The sequence below is a fragment of the Petaurus breviceps genome, unplaced genomic scaffold (assembly GCF_028583685.1).
Source record: "Petaurus breviceps papuanus isolate PSGF00001 unplaced genomic scaffold, PetGlider_PUasm1.0 174, whole genome shotgun sequence".
Taxonomy (NCBI): Eukaryota; Metazoa; Chordata; class Mammalia; order Diprotodontia; family Petauridae; genus Petaurus; species Petaurus breviceps.
This window is the reverse complement of record NW_027185761.1, coordinates 74,572,363-74,584,749: the sequence shown is the minus strand read 5'-3', so window position 1 is coordinate 74,584,749 and position 12,387 is coordinate 74,572,363. Positions and strand designations below refer to the sequence as shown.

The 12,387-nt window shown below is 50.5% G+C and overlaps 1 protein-coding gene across 1 annotated transcript in view; it reads right to left on the bottom strand.

Annotated features, from left to right (window-relative positions):
* AOAH (acyloxyacyl hydrolase) overlaps positions 1–12,387 on the bottom strand; it is a 107,112-nt gene that overhangs the window by 9,194 nt on the left and 85,531 nt on the right. Inside the window, exons 17-22 of the mRNA XM_069084584.1 lie at positions 12,320–12,356; positions 8,945–9,019; positions 5,355–5,527; positions 3,168–3,226; positions 3,016–3,075; positions 2,502–2,598 (exon numbers count right to left, since the gene is read on the bottom strand). Of these exons, the coding sequence (XP_068940685.1) occupies positions 2,502–2,598; positions 3,016–3,075; positions 3,168–3,226; positions 5,355–5,527; positions 8,945–9,019; positions 12,320–12,356 (501 nt within the window). The remainder of the gene's footprint in view (positions 1–2,501; positions 2,599–3,015; positions 3,076–3,167; positions 3,227–5,354; positions 5,528–8,944; positions 9,020–12,319; positions 12,357–12,387) is intronic.

The following is a 12,387-nucleotide window of genomic DNA, read 5'->3' as shown; positions in this document are numbered from 1 at the left end:
CTTCATTCTCAGAGAGGACAGAGTGACAAGTCTTTGTGAGGGTCAAGGTCCAGTGTGTCTTGACTGGATCCCGTCAGACCGATATGAGCTTGGAAGGCTCTACCACAGGTTGGGCACAAATAGTCCGTATGCACATTTGGGGGTAGATTCTCTAAATCTGTGAGTCTCTATCATCTATCTACCTACAAGTAAAATGTCCACATATAAAGTCCAGTTTTCCAGACACTTGGGAGCACCAGAGCAGTCAAGGAACCTTGCCTCATGTTTTACAGGAAAACTTGAGGCCTTCTTCTGTGAGCTCCTCCTTCTTGTCTCCTCCTCACCCCCATCACTCCGGAGCCTTCTGGCCCCTGTCCCTCCTTTCCCCACCTCACCCGATCAGGTGGCCTGACTCCCGACCAAGCCCACTCCTCCCCCTGCTCCAGTGATCCCATCGGTCCCACCTCCTCCAATAGACTGCCCTCTCTGCCATCCCCCTTTCATTATTTTCCATTATCCCTCCCTGCTGCCTACAAACATGCCTATGTCTTCCCATCCTCAAAAGCCCCTCCCTTGATCTCCTCCATCTTTCTGTTTCTCTTCTGCCCTTTGCAGTTAACCTCCTTGAAAACGCCACCTATAACAGAGGCCACCATTTTTTCCTCCTCTCATGCTTCTTTTAAAAAAATATTTTATTTCCCCCAATTACATGGAAAATCAATCTTTCACATTCATTGTTTAGAGAAGTTTTGAGCTCCAGATTCTCTCTCTGAGATGGTCAGCAATCGGACACGGGTCACGCGTGTACAGCCACGTCAAGTGTGTTTCCGTTTTATCACTTTGTGCTCAATCTCTTCTCAACCTTTCCCAGGCTGGCTCTGACCTCATCCTCCCACCCACACTGGCCTCTCCCAAGTCACCAGCGGCCTCTCCTTAGTCCTCCTTCTCCTCGGCCTCTCTGCGTCCTTTGATGCTGTTGGCTGCTCATTCTTCCCGCTGTGATTTCAGGACGCCCTCTCTCTCCTGCTTCTCCTCCTCCCTCTAGACATACATGGTTCTGCCTGGGATCTCTTCTCTTCTCCCATAACACTGCTTCATTGGGTGATCTCATCAGCTCCCATGGATTTAATGGCCATCTCTGTGCTAATGTTTCTCAAATCTACTTATTGTGCCCCAAAGCCTCTGCCCACCTCCAATCTCACATCTCCAAATGCCTCTCAGACATCTCAAACTGGACATCCAGTAAGACCTCTTAAACTCAAGATGTCCCAGACAGACCTCATCCTGTCCCCCCTTAACCCTGGTCTGCTTCCCTATAACTGTAGAGGGCACCCCCATCCTTTCAGTTCCTCAAGCTCACAACCCAGGAGTCACCCTATCAATCTCTTCTCCTCTGACAGTGCCCCCGGCCTGGGGCATACCCTCATCACCACAGGCCTAGATCACTGCAGTAGCTGCTGGGGGGTCTGCCTCCCCCAAGTCTCACCCTATGGTAGTCCATCCTCCATTCAGCCACCAAAGGGGTTTTCCTAAAGCACAGGTCTGACTGTCCCACGCCTACTCCATAAACGCCAGTGGCTCCCTATGGCCTTTAGGGGCCAATACAAAATGCTTTGTTTGGCCTTCAGAGCCCTTGGTAGCTTGACTCTTTCCTCTCTTTCCAGTCTTCTCACCCCCCTATCCTGTGTAGTTTTGGATCCAGTGACTCTGCTGTCCCTCCTTGTCTGGCCGTCCCCAGGCCTGGAATGCTCTCCCTCCTCCGCTCTAACCGCTGGCCTCCCTAGCCCTCTCCGCTCTGCTCATCATTGCCTGTTGATCCTGGATGGAGCTTGCTTTGTGCATGTTTCTGTTCACTTGTTTTCTCCCCCATTAGACTAGGAGCTCCTTGAGGCGGGACTGTCTTTTGACTTTTTTTGTATCCCTAGCGCTTAGCACAGTGCCTGACACATAGTGGGTACTTAATAAATGTTAATTGATTGACTGATTATTGACACAGGAAGCCTCCCCATTTCTGGACAGATCTAACCTTTGGTCAGGGATCCTCAGCCTCAGAGTAGGGCACGTCCTAATGGGCAGAAGTGCCCCTGGCTAGGAGGAAGCCCCTGGTCACTGCCGCTGCTGATGGTCAGATGGGATGGCTTTCCTGCCAGGGCAGCTTTGCTGGGCCCTGGAAGGCCTCCAGTGGGTTCATCGCATGCTCCTCCTGGCCTGGCCACTCTACTGGCCCATCCAAAGCTGTCCCCATATGAGGGACAGGCCTGCCCATTTTACTAAGTGTGGCCAGAAAAAGGTTGGCTCCCCTGCAGGACCTCCCAAGGTGCCTTTCTGAGACCTAGGGAGGAGCAATGACCAGGCTAAGCTCACACAGCAGGATTTGAAATGGGGTCCTCACAGTACACACAGAAGAGCTGGGGTTGCCTTGTTTCTAAAATCTGCCCTGTGAGCAGGCCAGGAGCCCGGGGTCCAGAGCAGCTGTGACCAGCTGTGCTTTTCCCATCCCCAGAATGGAAGGGCGTACTCACTTTCTTTGAAAGGATAATCTAGGTAGAGGAGACTCATGTTGGCAAATTTCTCACTGACTGCGATCGTTTCCAGAACGTTGGAAAGTTGCTTGGCTCTCTGCAAACGAGGGGACAGGCAGGGGTCCATGACAACTCAGGAGTTCAAAACTGCCCCCTCCTTCCCCTCCCCCACTCTTAGTCCTCCCTCACCTAGAGAATAGGTCTGACGAAAGCCAGGCTAAGTGAATTTTCCTCCTTCCCTCCCTCCCTCCTTCCTTAGTTCTTTCCTTCCTTCTTCCTTCCTCCCACTCTCTTTTTTCTCCCTCCCTCCTTCCCTTTTTCTTTCCTCCCTCCCTCCCTCCCTCCCTCCCTTCTTTCCTTCACATATGAGTGTGTACATATATGTGTAGATATTCATATACTGTGTCTTGATCACACTGCCAAGCTGATGTACTACTAAATGGGCACTTGGCTCCTGGGGCCCCTTAGAGAAGGACCCTCCCAGAGAACACAGAAGGTCCGGGGCATGCCGTACTTCAGAGGTCAGAGTCCGGAGAGTCTCATTGGAGGACATCCAGCCTTGGCAAGGGTTCACCTGCAGATGGACAACATTGGACACTTTGGTCAGAGAGGGAAAGGCTGCATTGGGGACTCATGGTTGGGGATTGCTGCCCCCCCCCCACTCACCTTGAGGCAGCTGAGGAAGGTGTAGAGCTGCTCATAAGTGATGTCTTTATTCAGCTGGCCTAGAAGACAGTGATAGGCCAAATCAGAGGGAATCAAATACTTACAGTGAAGGGTGAGATTTCTTAATGTGGCACAAAGCCAAGACCTCTGAAATTCCCTAATTCTCTGCTTTTTCATTGTGGTAAATTCTCATTAGCTGGGTACAGAGCCCACTTTGACCTTCAGGTCTCAGGGCATTCTGGTTCTGGGATGCTCTGAGAGTAGCCCCAGTATAGGCTGGAGGCCAGAGGAGTCTAGAGTCAGTGTGAGAGGGCCAGGGAAGTCTTGGGGGTAGGCCTGTGCTTTCTCATTTGTGAGGAGCTGGACTTTAAATGGGTTGGGGAAAAGGCCTGGGGCAGGGGAAGGGGAGAGGGAGTACTAATGATGGGAGCCATTCCAGTAATACATGCCAGGGTGGGAAAAGGGCCTTGAAGGCTGGCACCCCATTCTGGTCATGGCCTGGGATCCAACTCACCAACGGCCTCGAAATAATATGCTCAATTGCACCCAGGGGACTCAGCCACCTGCTGATGGAGCCAGTCTTTCTGCCCAAGTCTGGGAGCCCCCCAACTCCTGGGAGCACTTTGGGACCATCTGGGGTGGTATGTGACAGGGCGAGAGCTGAGCCCCTCCATCCTGCCCTCACACATACATACACACCCTCCGCCGCCCCCCACCCCCCACACCACACACATACACACACATCCCCCCATACCTCATACATACTGACACAGAACTCTCTCCCCCTCCCTCCAGGCTTCCCTCCTCCTACTTTGAGACTGAGCCCCCCCCCCCCATCCGGGCCTCTCTCTTCCCTCCCCCCCCCATCCTGCCCTCCCTTTCTCCCTCCAGGAGAAGGACTAGAGCCTTGTGCATGAATGAGTCTCTTGCTCTGCCCACATGGATGAAAATCGAAGCCACATCTCAAAGCCATGCGTGAGATTGATGGTGACAGGCCCAGGCTTATTTTTCACTTCTCTCCTAGATGGGCTGGACTGAACCATCCCTCTATTCCATCTCCCTGTTTAGGATGGGGCTCTGCCCATGGGAGGGAGGGAGCAGGCGAGCCCTAGGCTGGCTTGGCAGCCGAGCAGTCCCAGGGACCCACCGGGGTCCCTCTGGACCATGTCAAAGCATCTGCCCCAGGCTGGCCTCCTGGCAGGGGGCCCCACCAACACCGAGCTGCCTCCCCTGCTCTTTCTGCTTCCAAACTTCCTTTTTCCCTGCTCCGATTTCTGATCCTTCACAGTCTGTCTGCTCTGACCCAAATCCTGTGTGTGTCTGATGAGTCTCCTCGGTGCGCGGCAGTGTGCCAGGCCAAGCGCTAAAAGTCAGACGACCTCCCTCGGCAGCCTCTCCCACCGCCCGGGACCCCCTTCCTTTCACCTGGCTCCTAGGGCTCTCTTGCAAAGACCTTGCCTGTGCTAGCCACTCATCCAGCCACCCAGCCAGCCAGACAGCCACCCACCCACCCACCCATCCATCCACCCACCCACCCACCCAGCCAGCCACTCATCCATCCATAGATTCGCTCACTCACTCATTCCCTCTCCCTGAGGGAAAAGCAGCTGAAGACTTGGGGGGAGGGGCAGCACCTATGCAGTTCTTTGTTGATTTAATTCACAAGCATTAATGCTGCTCCTACTAAGTGCTGAGCACTGGGCTAGCTCTGGGATACAAGGACTCATAGCAACACTAGAAGGAACGGCCGTTTTCTGGGGGCTCAGAGCCAGGATTCAGAGTCCATCAAACTGGACCAGCCTTGGGAGCAAGAGCCCTAGTGGCTGTCTACGTGACTGCTAGCTGCCCACCTTCTGTCAGGCTGGGATCCAGATCTCCCCAAACCTTCTCTTGACTGGCTCTTCGCTTCCCAGCCTCTGGCTTCCCTGGCCATAGTTCGGTGGCTAGCGGCAAGGCAACCCCCATATGCTGTTTGGGCCTTTGGTCAAATACATCAGATCAAACCTTCCAAATTCCTAGAGATCCTTTCCCTGCTGGCAGCGACACTGGGGCCCACACTGAGCAGCCAGCTCAGCCCTCCATCCACGTCACCACAGGTAACACTTTTGGTTTAGACCATGTACACAAAAACTAGGAGCCCTTAGGAATTATGATCTAAGAGACCTCAGAACTGATCCCAGCTTTTACCCAGTGGATGGTATCGGTCGTGCAAATGGTCCCAGAGGAAGCGTCCATCTGCCAGTCCATAGAGGATCACGTGGCTGCCCGGAGGGAGGCGAGAACTAAGAAATGTCAGAGTTTCCATGACGTGAGCCCGCATGGCCTCTGGAGTGGTCATCTTTGACACAGTGTCAATATTCCTGTTGGAGAAAGAAATGGAGGGAAGGCCTGAGCAGCAGATGGGGCTGCACCTGGGCAGAAGTGCCCTCCTCCCTAGCCCATACACACCCCTACAAAATTTGATGTTTCACTGGGAGGTTGTGCTCTCCTGGACCTCCTGAGCCCTCAGGGACCCTTTGGAAGTCCCACAGGGGCCTTTCCCAGGTCTCAGTGGGAGACCTGGATCACTTCAAAAAATCTATATGGAGGTGGGGGCTCTGAGTCCCTGCTCACCGCTTGGGACCCCACACCTTCTGACTCTGAGCTTTTCAGGGTCATTGACAAGGAAAATCTGCTCCCCCCTCACTTCCTCATTTAGGTGACAAAATCCCAGCAGAGCACATATGTTCCTTCACAAATCACAGGAACCATAAACCAGAGAAAGGAAATTCATGACTTCAGGCATAAAGGTCCCAGGACAATTTCCCTTTGTCTATGAAATCATAGTCCAAACAACTTCATTTAATTAGAAAAGTCAGCTTTTTAAAGGGAGAGGGGACCAGTTGAAGACAGGCCACTTGTGTCCCCAGGGGCCAGAAGGCTCCCTGCTGAGGAAACACTGCATTTTTCCCAGTTTGGATCTTGGATCTGCCCTTCAAGTGTTTCTTGAGGACAAGGAATTCTTTCTCTGGATGAATTATGGAAATGGCAGAACCTTCACCCCGTGGAATCACAGAATCTTGGCAGTGGATGGGTGTGCAGGGTGGGAGTCACACACTCCCGGGATCTCAGGCATGGAAGCCCCCAGTGGCCCTCCTCCTTCTTGCCTTTGGGGTTTTGTTCTTTGTGACTTCTGACTGATCCAGTTCTTGGATTGAAAGATGAGGGGTTCCAGAACTACTCCTCCATTTACAGAGGAGGGAACTGAGACCTGGAAAACTCAGCTGATCTGTGCAGGGTCTTTGCACATAGAGGGGACTTAATAAAGGCCTCTTCATTCATTCCCCACCCAAGTGTCTGAAGGGTGATTTGTACCTGGGTTTTCCCAACCCCAGGCCCAGCACCCTCTCCCACGATGGTCCCCAGACATGCACTTCTAGACATCACAAGCAAGGGCCCCCCACCACAGATTCCTCCTTCCTGACAAAGACTCTTCTGGGCACATTGATGCCCCCTTGACTTGTGGGCCTTCTGTGCCATGTCCCGGGTCTGTCAATCCACCCCAGGCTCCCACCCCCTACTCTTCAGAAAACACTCAATCTAATCATACAAAATCTCATGGCAAGGGAACCATGCCAACAACCACAGAACTGAGTAGAGTTGATGTTGACATAATGTGTCAGTCTGTCACACACGTTGGGCACATTGGCCTCATCACTATCTGTGGGCCAGGGCTTTGCTTGAAGTTTTTCAAGGGGGGTGGGAATGGGGTGGGAGGGGCTGAGCTTCTGGAAGCAGAGCAGCCCAGCTCAGACAAGGGGTCTGTCCCTTTCCTTGGCAGCAGGGAGAGCAATAGAGGCCCCATTGTCCCCAGGTCCCACCAGGCAGCTGCACCATCCCCAGCTGCCATGTCCACTCTAGCAGAAGGGTGCTGAGCTGGTTCTGACAGACTCACAGTCCTGCTGATGCCCATTTCAGAGCCAGGAACCAGTCACTGCTGGAAATCTCAGCCTGCTGATTGGCATCACCTCCCCTCCGCTTCAGAGGAGGTGGGCCCCACACCTTGGAGGCTGGCACAGTCTTCCCTTCTTGATAGAGGGATTGTTGATTTTGCCTCTGCATCCTCATGGCCCTTGCTAAATGCTTGTTGGATTTGATTGGTCCTTTCCCCAACCCTCTCATTTGACAGATTTTATGGAGAATCAAGGCCTTGACAAGTGAGGAGACTTGCCCTAGGTCGCTGCAGCTAGAAATGCCAGGCTGTGCCCAGAATACTTCTTCCTATTTTATACCCAAAGGTTTTCACTCCAATGGGAGAGCCATTTTTAGAAATAGCTGTGGGGGAAAACGCTAGCATGACTTTTTCAATATAGAAAGTTCTAACCCCCTCATTCCCTCCTGTCCCCTTTCCAAGACACATGCTGGAGTCGCACCTGGGATTCAGCCTCTGTGCAATGATGTTATCTATGGACTCTCAAAGGTCAAGAAAACACACAGAAAGTTCTGAGAGGTGCCAGGATAGAGCCCACTTGGCAGCGGTGCCCCAGCCATGCCCAGGCATGGGGGAGGGAGGCAGTGCCTGAGCAAATACTTGAGTTGCCTTGGTTCTCTGGGGTCAGATTTTGCCCCAGTGCCCTGCTTCTGCCCCTTGCTCCTGGGAGTTCCCTTGACTCTCTCAGGATATTTGCTGCCCCCTATGCCGCCTGGGTCAGTCTTGTTTCTGAGGGCTATGAGGACTGAGGAATCAGGATAGGATTTCCCCAGCATCCAGAAGAGACCTGGGAGTTGGTGGGTAGGAGGAGATGTGCTTGGATCATTGTGTATTAGAGATGTAGCTTGGCATGAGACATGAAACAATGTAGGCAAAGGAAAAATGCTGGTGTTGGAGTCTGGCGGTCGATGGGTCTGAATTCTCTCTGAACTAGAGCTGTGTGACTCTTGACAAGCTGATTAATCTCTTAGGGCTCCCGTTTCTTCATCTATAAAACAAGGATCATAACATTTGCCCTACCCTCTCACAGGGTTTTATTTATTGAGCAGAGCAAATGAAAGCCAGTGTTTGGGTTTGAAGCTGCTTGTAGATGGTAGGTTGCTTGGGAACCCTGAGTTGTTGTTCATGCCAGGCTGGAATGACAGAAAGGGGGTATCAGAGATTGGGGGGTGGGCAGAGCTGAGCCTGTGCTATTCCCCAGGGGGCACATTGAGACTGATCTACTGCTGAGGACTCCTCCTATAAGGGAGAGTATATATGGGATCTTGGGGGCAGCCATGGCAGGCACCAGGGTTCCATGGAGAGTAGAGAAGTGGCCTCCCTGAAAGGACAGGCAGCAGCTGGCGTGCCATATGGAATACTCACCCTGGTATGTCCCTCTCTGTCGTGCTGAGTGCCAATTCCTGCCTCCCTGAATTATCTATGTCTGAATATCCCCCATCATGAGAACAATGAGACCCTTGGGAACCTTGAGGTATATTTCTAGCACAGTCTTGGTTGGTAAATTGGTATTGGGGAAGGTGTTGGGCAGGGGCAGCACTGTTGAGTTCTGTTTCTACCTTCTGGGTATCTCAGCTTGGTCATTTATGAGCTGTGTGATCAAGGACAAGTCCCTTCCACTCAATAAACTGTATGCCCTCATCTGTAAAAGACAGGGGTTGGGCACCATGATTCATCTCCAAAGTTGCTTTGAGCTAAACATTGGATGTTCTATTTCACTGGCATTAGGTGCCAAGGTAGAAAGAAAGGTGGAGTCAAACACTGGAAAGACAAACCAGAATGATCACCACCTTTGCCAGTTACTCACTCGTTACACACGTCGTTCCCCAGCATGGTGTAGATGACAATGGCAGGGTGATCCAACAGCTGGCTCCTGGACAAGCTGAGAGACAAGAGAGAAAGGTAGAGTTGGGGAACTTCCTGACCCTTAACCTGAGCTCAGGCTGAGAGATTCCCATTGGTGGCATCTTCTGTCTTAGCGGGTGGTTCCTTATAGTGATTTGCCTTGCTTTTCCCTTAGTTTCTTTCCCTCAATCTTCTCTCTTCCTCTAATGACCTACCACTTTCTTAGTTCTTTCGCTTTCTTCTGTGATTTCAGCCTTACTACCCATTTCCCACCAAACTGAGTCCATATAAGTCTATAGGATTGAAGATAATGCATCATGAGGCTGAATACAAGGGCAGGTCCTGGAATGCCTTGATTTCAGCAAGACATTTGACACATTTACTATGATAACTGAGCTGACCTGATAGATGTCTGCAATCGATTTTAGTAGGGGGCTTGGAAGTGGCTGGATCCACAAGAGTACTTAGTATTGGATCAATCTCAACCTCGAGGGATGTCTGTAGAGAGATGATGAAGGGATCTCTCCAGGGCGTTCTGCTACTCAATATTTTTCTGACTTAAATGATTAGTTTTATCAAATGTGAGGATGACATGAAACTGGGAGAGAGAGCCAAAATACTGGATGATTGAAGTGAGATCCACAAAGTTCTTGGCAGATTAGAAGTATAAGCTGAAATCAACAAGGTGAAATTTAATAGAGATAAAATTTTGTTTCAGTGGATGGAAAAATGGAAAGGATTACATTTAATGGACAAAACCAGATTCTATCAATGTGAGAGTTGCCTCCGAATCAGCTCTCTATGTAGTTAGACTACTATGTTCTTAAAACAAAGATCAGATTTTGTTTTTAAAAAGCTAGAAGAATTATAATGAGTGAAAGATATGATATGGAATTTAAACAATTTCAAGCAAGTGATTGATAATGGAAAATGGGTGAGAGATGATTATGAGTGGTATTGCCACATAAAATAGAGAGTATTAGTGGGAATTAAAACAGTTTAAAGAAAGCTTTGGCAGGTATCTAACTAAAGAAAGTCATCCCAAGAGCATTTAAGGATGAAAAATGAAGGAGAACAAACAGAAAAAAAATGGAAAAGATCTGCAAAGAGGACATAATACCAAACGTATGGGGGGAAAAAATCTCAATGTTATATGACAACTAGCAACTTACATGCCTGCTTTCCCATCTGTACAAAATCTTTGAGAACTGTCTACACATCCCCAAGGGTCTTCTGGATAAGGGCATCAGGAGGCAGCAGGAAAGCCCTCATGAGTAAGCCATATCCCACACAGGGTCACACCCTGACCATCCTGAAATGGGCTAGAAGGTGCAGACAACGAGGGACCCCACTGAGCTTCCTCTTTGTGGAATTGACAAAGCATTTGATGGAGGGGACCTTGGCAGAGCATCACCTTCAAGCTGCCTCCAATGAGCTGCTTCCCCTTCATGCATCACAATAATTTTAGATTTTGAAGGAAGTGACAGCTGAATGAACGCTGTTCCACAACCCTCTGCTAGCCACTTCAGGTGAGGCAGAAAACAAGGTGAGGCATGATCGTCAAAGGAATGTGTGCCACGATGGGGGAGACCTGGGGCAGAGTAGAAGAGGAAAGAGGGTCCTGTCTACAGGGCGAGGTCCTCCACTGGCTCCTGTTGGCAGGAGACAGGGTGCTGACTGCATCACGCTTCAAAACATTAACGAACCTCAGAGAAGAGACCCAAAACAACTCCAAGGAGTTTGACCTAACTCTTCACATAGAAAATACTGAGGGAATAAAGAATGCCCAGTGTACAAGAAACCATTGGACAGGCAGTGGGCATACTCAGGGCTGATGGCACAAATGGACAACCAGCTGGCCCAGAATGGAATATGAGGAGGCAAGTGGGCTAGATTGTCATTCAGGAAATTACAGAGGTCCATTTATGGCCCTAAGCAAAGCTCCTTCTAATATTGACCAGTTTTGTTGTTGTCTGACCATGAGACACAGAATGGAACAGTTTCTGGAGAATGGAAAATGAAGATCATCTGGAGGGCAGTGGAGAGGTCCCTTGAGGGGGTGAGGGCTGGGACGGTGAACAGGCTGCCACAAAGAACCAGTGAAGAACTCCAAAGAAGGACAGGCATAAATTAAGAAATTGTATGACCAAATAGAAGGGATGGGACAACGAGTGGATGGTAACAGAGTCCACAGGGACACTCTCAGTATCAAGAGGAACTGAGCAAGGGTTCCAGCAAGTGGAATGCATCCCCTGGGGTGCTTATGGGAGGACATGAGCAAGAGATGGATAGGACAGGCGGGTAGGGAGGGGTAGGGATCAGAGTCTTTCCAAGGAACATCCAAACTGACGAGATTCCAGGTCCATTCGAGAAAACGAAGCCACACATTCTAAGTTAAAGACAAGCAACCACATAAGTACAAGATGGAGGAGATGTAGGATACGAAAAAGATCGGGGGGTATTAGTGGACCCCACCCAATTAATGGGTTCTTGGTCTACACACACGTCCCTAGTGAAGAAGGTGGCAGAAGTTCCTTTGCCCTCCACCCTGGACAGGCTTTGGCTGGAGTCTGGTAGCAGCGCAATGGACTATGTTATAGAAAGGAGAGTGAGAAGTTGGAACCCAGCTAGAGGAAGAGGACCAGAGCAGAGGAGACAGGACACCAGGCCATGCAAGTGTGGGTGGGAAGAACTGGATTGGGTAACCTGCAGGAGACGTAAGGGACCACCTGCCAATTCTCTTCAAATATTGGAAGGGCCATGACCTAGAAGAGGGAAGATGGTCCCAGAGGGCACACCTAGAGATGGTGAGGGAAGCTTACAGAGAGGAAAGCCTTCTTAACAGCTAGAACTCCTGGGTCCCAAGGGGTAGCTTAAGGTTCCCTTTCAGTAGAAGCCCTGAGCTGAGGTGGGACCACCATTTGTTGTATAGAGAAAGTGCCCATTGATAGACGACTTTTGGACTTCCTTTAAGTCTATTGTATCAGAAACCTGGGTTGAACCTCATGCTGAAAGAAGCCTCATTCAGGACCTGAAGCCCAGGACATCTCCAGTCAGCCTTCCCTGGGGGCTTTTGGTTTGTTCCTGCCGATCCCAATTTCACCCCCTCTGCTTTGACTCCATCCCCAGTCATCTCTGTATATTCCTCTAGAGAGGTGTGTTTGGCTCAGTGGGCACCAGCTTGGCCCCCCACCTTCCTCTAATCCCACTTTTGCTTCTCCCACACTAACCCTCTGACCCATTAGGCAAGTTTGCCTGCTCTAGGTGCCTTCTCATTTTGCCTTCACTTACAAAATGGATTTGAAAACCTTTACTGGTTCCCCATTCAAGCACTCACCTTCCCATGAACTTCAGAAGGTTTTTGGAAGAAGCACCTAGATCAGGGAGAGAAGGAATAAGTTAAAT